At 34.6% G+C, this 13,502-nt stretch overlaps 1 protein-coding gene across 1 annotated transcript; it reads left to right on the top strand.

Annotated features, from left to right (window-relative positions):
- The first annotated feature begins 594 nt into the window (after window positions 1-594).
- Window positions 595-6,481, top strand: LOC134260894 (hepatic lectin-like). The gene is made up of 5 exons (XM_062743427.1): window positions 595-645; window positions 984-1,078; window positions 4,187-4,283; window positions 5,984-6,206; window positions 6,351-6,481. Exons 1-5 carry the CDS (start codon window positions 600-602, stop codon window positions 6,385-6,387), a joined length of 498 nt encoding a protein of 165 aa, XP_062599411.1. The 5' UTR covers window positions 595-599; the 3' UTR covers window positions 6,388-6,481.
- The last annotated feature ends 7,021 nt before the right edge of the window (window positions 6,482-13,502 follow it).

Below are 13,502 nucleotides of genomic sequence, written 5' to 3'. Positions count from 1 at the left end.
ATACCAACTGCAGACCAGGATACTGGGATGATTCAAATGACTTTGTTCTTCATTTTATAGTCCTGAATGGTATAAACACATTACAATGTACATTTTTACAAGATAGACATATTACTTATATCAACCTGCATCTTTCCTTCCTCTTGTGGATTTACCTTTTGTGTTTCTTGATTCATCTTTTTATTAAAAAGGAATTCTTTTATGCATATCAGGCCTGGGGACCATAAAACTTACACGAGCTCACTTTTGACCTAAGTCTTGGAAAAAAGTGAGACTGAGATCAAACGAGCTCGTCTAAGTTTTATACCCCCCCCCCCCCCCTCAGGCCTGGTATTAAAAAAAAATGTCACGCAGGCCCTTTAAACCGAGAGAAGAAATGGAGGTGGATCAAAACCCCTGCACCAGTTTACATTTACAGGTGTTGGTTTTTAACACAGTCCTAATTTTTTGTGGAAGATTTTGATATGCACTTAAGAATTTTATTTTATACCCGTGAAACGATACAACATACTTGACCCTCGATGACAAATATAATTTACTTGTCAGAATGAGCTATATATATGTTTGATTCATATGACCGATATTATCTTATCTTAAAAATGGCGTCAGTTCCCCTGTTTGCCGTGTTTTTCTACACATTACATAGTAAGTTTAGAATAAGTTGTTGCCATTGATTAAAAAACAACATGCTAAGTTCAAAGACTGGACCACGAAGACCAGTATTAATATTTACCATACTGAAAAAAAACTATATTTCTCGTTGGAAAAAAAATTCTGTGTTTAAAATAATACCCAAATCCATCCATAACACATTTTCACTAAGTTACATAATTTGCATGCGCATATTGCATAAAATACAAGAGTTTCTATTCTTTTAGTATGCCATAACCCTTTGAATTACAAACAAATCTCACCAGTTATGTGTTTGTAGTCGATATATGAAACATGAAGTTTATGAAAATTCATGTAACTAATAATTACAGTTGTGGCTGGAGCTGATCCTTGCGGGAGATGGACTAAACTGTCAAGTTCGTGTTTCCTCTTTTCTGATTTTCAAGTGTCTTGGCCAGAAGCATTGGTAGGAAGTTATTTTTTTGATCAGATATACATACAGTACATGTAAGAAAGGACATTCAAAAGTACACTGTGCAATACCATTTTACAGATAATAGGTAATGAACTTAAAATGAAATCACTAATTTTCGTGGGAGTTTAATTTTCGTTGCATTCGAAGTTTGGAAAGACCACCATATTTTCCAGCCACGAAATCAAATCTCCACAAAGCAACAATTTTTTCCTCAAACCTTAAAATTTGACCCCACGAAATTACATGTGATTTCACATATATTTATTGTGTCAATTTGACATTTATTCGAAAAAAACGGGGAGTTGTTTTGGTTGTTTGTTTTACGATACTTCAGTAATTTTCACACATGTTGGAACGCTTCTGGCTTCAGGCGGAAAGTCCTGTGTTCAGCTTTTATGACATCAACTGTTGCAGCAAAGGACTTGTGTTTAAGACCTAGGGTCTTATTCGATGGACCGGATACAACCCAACCCATGCGCGATTTTAAATTTAAGGGGGAAATTATTGTCAGCTAGTTGTGGCATCAGGGGGTGATTTTTAAAAACAGTATTTTTTCAGATTTTTTCCTCACATTCCTCTCAATTTGAGCATGTTGATTTCAAAATTGACAACCATTTCATTATATCTCTTTCCATTGCATCACAATTAAGAGGCAAACATGGGTACCCTCACGCAATTTCAATAGGCTAATTTTCTTACTTTAAAAAATATCTGACCTCACATTATACTGAAGAAACTATATGAAATAAAAGGTAACTCAATGTCTTTTTAGCCTTTTTTGGGTGTGCTTTATCTAAATATGAACTTAATTTATTGAAAATGAGAATTTTTATAGCCTTAAAATACTAATAAACACACCTACCCTCTTTCACCTTACTGTCCTACAAAACAGAGTACGCTTGTAAGATAGAGTACTTTAGAGTACGCTAGTAAAATTTTATAATTAAATGCAGTAAAACTGCTTTTTGTATGTTTTTCAACATTGGTTTAACATATTAAACATATATTTAAATAAAATGTGTATGTGTTCCTTATTTTAGAAGTTATTTTAATTTTTGATTTCAAGTTACGGTTTACATTGGTTTATCTTATGGTTTGATCCTGATCTTGATCTAATCAAACTTCAAATGTTTCATTGTTAATGTGAAAAATATTAAAGTTTATGTAATGCAATTAATTTTATTTTTGATAAACAAGATTTAGTTGAAATTAATAAGTCTGAAACAAAATAGTACTTAAATAAGATTGGGGTGTTAATAACCATCATCTGTTCATTGCATTGAATCATGAATGTTGCTTTCTTGTCCAAATATTGCTAAATAAACAAATATTTGGGACAAATGTTGAAATATATTTTAATATACTGTTAAATCAAATTGTATATACATAAATAGTCTAATTATATTAAAATACACAACTTTTCTTCAGTACTCTGAAGTACTCTATCGTACACTGCATGTCTACCATACATGGAAAGTTACATTATATTCTTGTATTAAAGTCTACACAGTTTCATTATGTTTATGTTCACAATCCCTGACATTGATGAAAAGGTTTATGAAATTGTGGTTTATAAAACTTTGTTTTTATCAAATTTAACACTATATAAAATTTATATAGTGTTAAATTTGATAAAAACAAAGTTTTATAAACCACAATTTCATAAACCTTTTCATCAATGTCAGTAAAAATCTACATTTATTATACTTCTTTTAAACCACTGTCCTCTCTTTATACATCTCCTCTATCCTCTATTTACAAAACAATTAAAATTTGAAAAAGAATAAAAAGAAATGATTAAAAGGTATTGAAAGAATAATTATTATTCTCAAGTGTAGAAGAAAATGTTTTCTTTATCTTGTTAAAATGATATCCATATTTATTGGAATGTCTCAACTTTAGTATGAGGGCTTGTGCTAAATTTGAAATAAATTTTTTTAAAAATCACAATGAAAAATAGTAAAGGACTTTCACTAGTTTCAGGAGTTGGCTGATTTTTCTCAATAACTTCCTAAAAAAGAATTTTAAAAAGTGGTCTACAATTACAGTTTACTTGACATTTCAATTTAAAATATTTTGCATATGCATTAGATTTATTCAACTTTAACTTTAGCATTTAACATGTTTAAATTAATTAAATTATATTTATAATTTATCAATTTGCAGAGCATATAGCAATTTATTATGACAAAGGTGTAAGCTACACATAACTGACTTAAGTGTCTTGAAGTTCTTCCTGTGATTCAACTTTCAAAATAAATTGACAAAGACATATCGTTCTGCAACTTTGCAAGTGCAAGAGTTTTGAGATACACAGAATTGTCGGTCTTTACAGTTTGCAAGATAATGTCATTAAAGGAGAGAATGACATATTTTCATGTGTTTATAAATCAAATATAATATATTTTTCGAGGATAAAAACAGGAAAACTTACTGAACAGGAAAAATCGGCGATTAAATGCCTTGTTTATTTTCCTCGGATTTAAAAACATTAGAGTTATCGTTCTTGTTCGTTTGACCCTACCGGATTGAACATCGATTTTACATTATTATCCGAGCAAATACTTATTATCTTCGTATTGTTTTAAGCTTAAAAAAGATCAAATTACTCAAAAATGACCGTAAAATCTGCGTATATTGCCGATTTCTAGTCTTCCCACCTATTTTCTCACTTTAAATATCGATAAATTGCCATTTTCTTACCATGTGCTTTCTATAAATATCATATACGTCAAATTAGAACTCCTGACTTTAGTTTCGCACCATTACTTTCGTATTTTAGCCTCAGGTTTTATCATACAAGACCGGGAAAAATCCTAGGCGCAACGAGGTCAACTTTTCGTGATTGCGGGAAAACTTACCGCCAGCGCCACCTAGCGGCGGCGCCCATTGAGTAGTTGTCAGATATTGTTTGATTTTTAGAGCCCTTCCAAATTCATATGAGACTTTGACACCCTTAACCAATGTATTTAACTAAATGAAAAAGCATAGCATTTTTGTGTTCTAAAAAAATAATCACGTGACCAACTACGTTAATATCACAGAGAATGTTTTAACATTATTGTTTATTTTTTAAATTAACTTCTCTTATTGTTAAAGATGGTATGCAAGGCATTTAACTCAACTCTAGTCTCTGTTGATTCTTACGAGAAAAATCTGATGCTGGAGGGCTATCTGCAAATCCGTCACCCGCACGGTAAGGCGAATCTTTAAACTGACTTTATGTATGTTTACAGAAGAAAATTTTGTCTATATATTATACATTTTAATTTAATATATGGACATGCTCAATACCCCGTGGCACCCGATCCCACCTCTGATGTTTTGGTCCGTGTTTGCTCTTCTCCAATTTCGTATTGTACACACAAGTGCTATGTACTGTACACACAAGTAGTCTGCTTGAGCTTCTGATTGACAATATCTATGTTGTTTTCGGAGATTACGTCTTCCAACAATCTACTGGAATTCCCATGGGTACCAATTGCGCCCGGTAATAAGCAAACCTATTTTTGTATTCCTATGAAGCAGATTTTGTCCGAAATCTTATACATGAACAGGAGAAAAAACTTGCTATGGTTCTCATCTCGATATTTAGATATATCAACGACTATTGTCAATTAACAATGGTAATTTATATTCTTATGTCGATACGATATATTCTGGTGAAATTGAGACACATCTCTTCCATATTTGGATATTTTACTTAAAGAAGAAGACATTAATGGTAATCTATTAGCCAAGCTACTTGATAAACGTGACGACTTTACCTTTTCTATCGTCAACTTTCCTTACTTATGCAGCTATATACCTTCATCACCTACATATGGAGTTTTAGCTGCAGATCTGTAGCTATCCGGAAAAATATATATTGATAGACCGGATAGCTACAGTGCCACCCATTGAAAAAAACTGTTAATTTATTGCGCACAAAAAAATGCGCTCGGTTCTTAATTATTTCTTCCTAATTCTTACCTCAATTGCAAAAGAGGGAAGATTTTAAAAAGTTTCTTTTCCTTTATCAATTACATTCGTAGTTGACATCTGAACGAAGCATATTGGACCGAATTATCTTTGAAACCAAAATGCAGTATATATAATCGAAATGTTCGATGATTACACTATCAGGGTCAGGAGGACTATTAAAAATAATTATGACGAATGTTTTGTCGTGGAAAGAGTCAAAGAATATGTTAGGAACACACGGTTAGTAATATCATGAGATTTTTGTTTTAGGAACATGGAGAAATAAATCGAAAACCGAGCGCACTTTTTTGTGCGCAATAAATATACAGTTTTTTAAATGGGTGGCACTGTAGCTATCCGGTCTATCAAAATATATTTTTTCGGATAGCTAAAGATCTGCAGCTAATGGAGTTTATAAATCTCGATATTGATAGGAGTTGATTCGATACGCAAGAGCATGCTCTACGTATGAACAATTTCCTAAACGAAGTAAATTATTGACAAACAAGTTGATGACACAAGTATTTCAGCAGTCTCGTTAAAAGTCATCATTAAGTAAGTTCTTTGGTCGATACAATGACCTTGTATTAAAATTATATTCAATTTTATCATTCAGTCAAATGCTGATTGACATTTTTCATACTAATTGTTACTCCATTATTTATACACTATATTGTCGACGGATTTTATTTCCCGATCATGACAAGGAGCACACGGCGGGTGTGACCGGTCGGCAGGGCATGCTCACTCCTCCATGGCACCTTATCTCACCTCTGATGTTTTGTTGGTCCATGTTTGTTTTGCTTCTACTTTGAATTCTTTTATGAACATTTGATTTTTCATACTGTATGGTATCTCCATACGTTTCATAGATGTTATTGTATTCAAACGTGTTTATATTGATAATTTATTTTGATACACAATGATATATAGACTCTGACAAAACAACAGTAAGATACTGGACGGGAGGAAACGATATCGAGTCCGAGGGAAATTATTACTGGATAGGAACAGATCAGCGTTTAGTATACACAAATTGGAACCCTGGTCAACCAGAAAGTGATATAGAAGATTGCTTGTCAATGCTCGGATCCACAAATTTTCAATGGCATGACGTTAACTGTAATTTTAAGGAATATTTCATTTGCGAAAAGCCGTAAGTATTATAGAAAATACCTAGAATATTTGAAAAGCACAGTAAAAAAAAATTGTTGACGTTTGTGATTCATGGTAGAGAAATGAATATTGTACTATACTAATCAAGAATAAATTCTTTCCAATATTAATCAACTATTTTCAGAATGGAGTTGTCTACATCACCCAGTATAATTGGTTGAGGATAAGATGGTCCACCAGAGAAGTCACTCACTTTTCCGTTATTTCATGACAAACGATTTTGAATATTGTCACTTATGTTCATAATATTTTACAAAAATGGGTCATTGTCTAAGACTCTATGAATAAATACTTTGCTGACGACTGGAATAAAAAAAAATGATCAATTTGAGTTTAAAATATTAAGAAAAAGACTTGAACTTGAGACTGCTTTACTATTCTCCTTCTCTTCACAACAGATGCAAGAATAAGCAATCATAACAATTCTTTGAAAATAGTATACATTTATTGACTGAGTTCGAGGGCAACATGTGTTTTGTCGGACCCAAGAACCAAACATGTTTTGTTATACCTTTCATTTTATTTTATATTTTTTGACATACATGTATTTTGTACTGTATTTCGTGCTGCAACATAAGGTCTGTCACTGTTTTACACCAACGAATGGAAATGAGAATAAGCTCCGCCCATTCTGTGATGTAAGCGGTCCAACATCTCTCCGAGCGGTCCAACATCTCACTCAGCGGTCCAACATCGATTTTTTTATGCCCGCTCAGCAAAACATTAAAAATGTTAGACTTTTTTTTGTATAGATTTGTATAGGAACAAATTTTTAAAGGTATAACAATAATTTTTTTTACTTTAAAGAAATATAACTTCATAAGTAAGGAAATTTGACGGTGGTTAAGGTGAAATCATCCCTTTTGTCATAGAATAAACTTGACCCTTTTCGTAAATGACCAACAAAGCATCCAAATATGAAATGAATGTGTCAGACTGTGGGATTTTTATTTCAAACCCATTGGAATATATCGAGTTAACATATGAATGACAAAAACTACTGAATATTTATAAAAATTCGTTGATATATCTGAATGTTGAGTTGACGGTCATAAGAAGATTTACGAGTTATGTTATTCCTTTTTTAACTTGGTAAACAGTATTACCTTGGCTATTAAAATACGAATTTCTGTGAAACTTCGAACCAGCTGCACAAGGAAGTACATACTGGAAGCTGAAGGTATTGTAATAGGAATTTCTCATGAAGTATGTTCCTAATGTGTGTTAGAATAAAGAATAAAAATACAAAAGAGAAATTGAGAATTGAAATAGTTTTGTAAGAAACACGTTATGTTTACAACTTTAATTCCATTGACTTCGATCCCTATATTTAACAGCTGCAACTGAAATGCCAGGTCAGGTGGACGTAGGGGCACCTGTAAAATAAAAATAAGCTATTTCGAGAGAGTGTATTAGTCGTACATTTCATAACAAGAGGCCCATGGGCCACATCTCTCACCTGAGAAGCTTTGACCATTCTGTTCTTTACCAGATTTCCCCCTTGTAATACATTATGTATCCCCACCCTACCCCACTGATCATAATTAAGACATTTTGAAATCAAATACCCCAGGATCCTTCCATGTGCAAATAAGTTTCAGCTTTTCTGTCCCATTGGTTCTTGAGAAGAAGATTTTCAAAGATTTTTCCTATATATATCTATTTAAAACTTTGATTCCCCATTGTGGCCCCGCCCTTCCCCTGGGGGTCATGATTTGAACAATTTAATATGTACACTACCCTAAGATGCTTTCACATAAGTTTCAGCTTTTCTGGCCCAGTAGTTCTTGAGAAGAAGATTTTCAAAGATTTTTCCTATATATTTCTATGTAAAATTTTGATTCCCCATTGTGGCCCCGCCCTTCCACTGGGGGTCATGATTTGAACAATTTAATATCTACACTACCCTAGGATGCTTTCACATAAGTTTCAGCTTTTCTGGCCCTGTAGTTCTTGAGAAGAAGATTTTCAAAGATTTTTCCTATATATTTCTATGTAAAACTTTGATTCCCCATTGTGGCCCCGCCCTTCCCCCGGGGGTCATGATTTGAACAATTTAATATCTACACTACCCTAGGATGCTTTCACATAAGTTTCAGCTTTTCTGGCCCAGTAGTTCTTGAGAAGAAGATTTTCAAAGATTTTTCCTATATATTTCTATGTAAAACTTTGATTCCCCATTGTGGCCCCGCCCTTCCCCAGGGGGTCATGATTTGAACAATTTAATATCTACACTACCCTAGAATGCTTTCACATAAGTTTCAGCTTTTCTGGCCCTGTAGTACTTGAGAAGAAGATTTTCAAAGATTTTTCCTATATATTTCTGTGTAAAACTTTGATTCCCCATTGTGGCCCCGCCCTTCCCCAGGGGGTCATGATTTGAAAAATTTAATATCTACACTACCCTACAATCCTTTCGCATAAGTTTCAGCTTTTCTGGCCCTGTAGTTCTTGAGAAGAAGATTTTCAAAGATTTTTCCTATATATTTCTATGTAAAACTTTGATTCCCCATTGTGGCCCCGCCCTTCCACTGGGGGTCATGATTTGAACAATTTAATATCTACACTACCCTAGGATGCTTTCACATAAGTTTCAGCTTTTCTGGCTATGTAGTTCTTGAGAAGAAGATTTTCAAAGATTTTTCCTATATATTTCTATGTAAAACTTTGATTCCCCATTGTGGCCCCGCCCTTCCCCCGGGGGTCATGATTTGAACAATATAATATCTACACTACCCTAGGATGCTTTCACATAAGTTTCAGCTTTTCTGGTCCAGTAGTTCTTGAGAAGAAGATTTTCAAAGATTTTTCCTATATATTTCTATGTAAAACTTTGATTCCCCATTGTGGCCCCGCCCTTCCCCAGGGGGTCATGATTTGAACAATTTAATATCTACACTACCCTAGGATGCTTTCACATAAGTTTCAGCTTTTCTGGCCCTGTAGTTCTTGAGAAGAAGATTTTCAAAGATTTTTCCTATATATTTCTATGTAAAACTTTGATTCCCCATTGTGGCCCCGCCCTTCCCCAGGGGGTCATGATTTGAACAATTTAATATCTACACTACCCTAGGATGCTTTCACATAAGTTTCAGCTTTTCTGGCCCTGTAGTTCTTGAGAAGAAGATTTTCAAAGATTTTTCCTATATATTTCTATGTAAAACTTTGATTCCCCATTGTGGCCCCGCCCTTCCCCCGGGGGTCATGATTTGAACAATATAATATCTACACTATCCTAGGATGCTTTCACATAAGTTTCAGCTTTTCTGGCCCTGTAGTTCTTGAGAAGAAGATTTTCAAAGATTTTTCCTATATATTTCTATGTAAAACTTTGATTCCCCATTGTGGCCCCGCCCTTCCCCAGGCGGTCATGATTTGAACAATATAATATCTACACTACCCTAGGATGCTTTCACACAAGTTTCAGCTTTTCTGGTCCAGTAGTTCTTGAGAAGAAGATTTTCAAAGATTTTTCCTATATATTTCTATGTAAAATTTTGATTCCCCATTGTGGCCCCGCCCTTCCCCAGGGGGTCATGATTTGAACAATTTAATATCTACACTACCCTAGGATGCTTTCACATAAGTTTCAGCTTTTCTGGCCCTGTAGTTCTTGAGAAGAAGATTTTCAAAGATTTTTCCTATATATTTCTATGTAAAACTTTGATTCCCCATTGTGGCCCTGCCCTTCCCCAGGGGGTCATGATTTGAACAATTTAATATCTACACTACCCTAGGATGCTTTCACATAAGTTTCAGCTTTTCTGGCCCAGTAGTTCTTGAGAAGAAGATTTTCAAAGATTTTTCCTATATATTTCTATGTAAAACTTTGATTCCCCATTGTGGCCCCGCCCTTCCCCCGGGGGTCATGATTTGAACAATATAATATCTACACTACCCTAGGATGCTTTCACATAAGTTTCAGCTTTTCTGGCCCTGTAGTTCTTGAGAAGAAGATTTTCAAAGATTTTTCCTATATATTTCTATGTAAAACTTTGATTCCCCATTGTGGCCCCGCCCTTCCCCAGGGGGTCATGATTTGAACAATTTAATATCTACACTACCCTAGAATGCTTTCACATAAGTTTCAGCTTTTCTGGCCCTGTAGTTCTTGAGAAGAAGATTTTCAAAGATTTTTCCTATATATTTCTGTGTAAAACTTTGATTCCCTATTGTGGCCCCGCCCTTCCCCCGGGGGTCATGATTTGAACAATATAATATCTACACTACCCTAGGATGCTTTCACATAAGTTTCAGCTTTTCTGGCCCTGTAGTTCTTGAGAAGAAGATTTTCAAAGATTTTTCCTATATATTTCTATGTAAAACTTTGATTCCCCATTGTGGCCCCGCCCTTCCCCAGGGGGTCATGATTTGAACAATTTAATATCTACACTACCCTAGGATGCTTTCACACAAGTTTCAGCTTTTCTGGCCCTGTAGTTCTTGAGAAGAAGATTTTCAAAGATTTTTCCTATATATTTCTATGTAAAACTTTGATTCCCCATTGTGGCCCCGCCCTTCCCCAGGGGGTCATGATTTGAACAATTTTATATCTACACTACCCTAGGATGCTTTCACATAAGTTTCAGCTTTTCTGGCCCTGTAGTTCTTGAGAAGAAGATTTTCAAAGATTTTTCCTATATATTTCTATGTAAAACTTTGATTCCCCATTGTGGCCCCGCCCTTCCCCTGGGGGTCATGATTTGAACAATTTAATATCTACACTACCCTAGGATGCTTTCACATAAGTTTCAGCTTTTCTGGCCCAGTGGTTCTTGAAAAGAAGATTTTTTAATGATCCCACCCTATTTTTGTCTTTTCTTGATTATCTCCCCTTGCGAGGGGATATGTCCCTTCATTTTAACAATTTAAATTCCCCTTCACCCAAGGATGCTTTGTACCAAGTTTGGTCAAAATTGGCCCAGTGGTTCTTGAGAAGAAGTCGAAAATGTGAAAAGTTTACAGACGGACAAACAGACAGACAGACGGACGGACGGACGGACGACGGACAAAATGTGATCAGAAAAGCTCACTTGAGCCTTCGGCTCAGGTGAGCTAAAAATGAGAACTTTCTTAACGTCATCAATTCAGATACATATATTTTAACGAGATGTATATATTAACTGTTTGATTGTTTGTGTATTGTTTAAAGTTACTTGTTTTACTCATATAAAGACGTCACTGTATGCCGGTAAAAGGCTTCAAAATACCTTTACTCGGCACTCTGAGCCATTGAGCAGTGAGGGTTCTTTATTTTTTTTGTTTACGGGAGGATTTGGTCCGTCTATACTTATTCTGGTTCAACCGTGATCTTTCCTCTTATTGTTGAAACCAGATTCAAGATTTATATACAATCAGCAAAGAAGATACTTTTACATGAGTTTGGGATCTATCAGCACAGAAGGTCTGACTCCAACTGACTATAATTTTTCACAACCAAACATGCATACTGAACAAAGACAGAGTAAAATAAAAGGTTTAACAAAAGGTATATAGAAATCAAGTATCAAACAATTATTGAGCGAAAGGTGACATTTTAGCAGTATGTATATAATAGAATTAAAGATGAAAGATAAAGTGCCAATAAAAACTAGAAAATCTGCTATTGCAAGCAATAGCATATGTCGCCCCGTACTGGACATGACTTTCATTTTATCATCACTAAAACAAAAGTCCAGTAGCTAAGTTTGAACAACCATCGAGTCCTATCAGTCCTTTCCATTGGAAACGGAAGACCTTAATTGGGTACATCCCATTAATTATTTTTAGAATCGGTAGGAGAAGAAAGTAGTGCAGGAAAATAACAAGTTCCTAAATTTGCAGACTTGCATAAAAGAAATCTGGCAGATGTACTGAACTAAGCCTCATACTTGTTAATTGGCAGTATCTTTCCCATCATAAAAGCTTGGCAAATGTAATTTATGAAGAAGATCAGCCGAATTTTTTTGTATATTATAACGCCAGTGAGAACTCTGAAATTTCAGTCTTTCACTTTCATTTTTAGAGGTTCTGCCGAAAAAAGAATCTGACATGCCACCATCAATTCGAGCATTTCTGCATTTCAGAGAGCTGATGTTTGTTATGAGATGATAAATCATGTGTAAACTTTCTCAGTTTAGCGGAATCATGAACATTTTCGGCGAGATGAATGTTTTCTATACAGTGGTGATCAAGGCTTCGCGAACCTGCAGGAGCGGATCCAAGGATTTATGAATAAAAAAAAACTATGGAAATGACGTACCAATTCTTTAATTTATACTTGCACTATCTAATGAAATGAATAATATACAAGTAATAGATATACAAGAAAACGCGAAATGATAATAAATGCAGCTGACAATCGTTATTTTTTTATATAGATAAAATAAAATAATTATAAATTCAAGAGGCAAAACAGAAGGAGAATGAATGATGGCAAAATATCACATGACGGGAACTGAATTTTATGAATGAAACTTTTAAAATGGTACTTGTAAGTTGTATATGTTATATCTACATGTATTCTACCTGGCTGTGTGCTTCAAAAAGGGGGGGGGTGTGTCTTCTTGAACATAGCACCTTAGCCATAACGTTTGAACGGTAAGTGCTAGGGCTTTCGTATTTCAAATATGTAATCCTTGTGAAAAGAACTTTTATTGGATACGACGAACTTTGACCCTTTGACCTAGACCTTGAAAAACACATGTGTACATCTTCATCTTTTTTTTGTTTCGTTTCTATGGCAACTGTGAGCGACTCATTACAATTATTTTAAAAGTAGAAATCACTTTGATGTTTCATGACGAACGTTTAAGGGACCAGAGAGAACACTCTCGGACAAAAATTGTCGGCTTTTACAGGTTTCCATGGCAACGGTAGACATATTGGAACTGAACGACCTCACTGCACAACTACAACCAGTGATCGTCCTTTGAGGAAAGTTTCACGAAGATTGTCTTAGCCATCTCCGAGAAACAGCCTGGATAAAAAAAACACATGCATGCGTACAATATCAATATGTCGTCCCCGACTTCGTTCGGGGCGACATAATAAACAGATGTCAATTAAGGAATTTTAAACTGTCCAATCTCTGAGTGACTATGTCTCAGGTGGGATTTAGGCTGTGCGGAATATATACAATTGATCACAATTGCCGAAATATAAGAACAGTTTTGACAATAATTTACTCAAAGTCCGAATAATTAATTTACACTGTAATTTAAAATAAGTCCAAAATTGTTGTATTTTACACCGTAACATTTTGCCAACGCCTGCCGTCGCACGGGATTTACGTTTT

This window comes from Saccostrea cucullata, unplaced genomic scaffold, assembly GCF_032062105.1.
Source record: "Saccostrea cucullata isolate Sc308-1 unplaced genomic scaffold, CSIRO_AGI_Scuc_v1 ctg3379, whole genome shotgun sequence".
Taxonomy (NCBI): Eukaryota; Metazoa; Mollusca; class Bivalvia; order Ostreida; family Ostreidae; genus Saccostrea; species Saccostrea cuccullata.
The sequence above is the reverse complement of the archived record's forward strand: the minus strand, read 5'-3'. Positions and strand labels throughout refer to the sequence as shown.

Bases quoted from the DNA above. Each gene is read 5' to 3' on its own strand.
- LOC134260894 (XM_062743427.1), top strand. From the start codon at position 600: ATGGCGTCAGTTCCCCTGTTTGCCGTGTTTTTCTACACATTACATA. The intron at 1,079-4,186 runs GTAGGAAGTTAT...TTATTGTTAAAG, and splicing joins TGTCTTGGCCAGAAGCATTG to ATGGTATGCAAGGCATTTAA. The intron at 4,284-5,983 runs GTAAGGCGAATC...AATGATATATAG, and splicing joins GCAAATCCGTCACCCGCACG to ACTCTGACAAAACAACAGTA.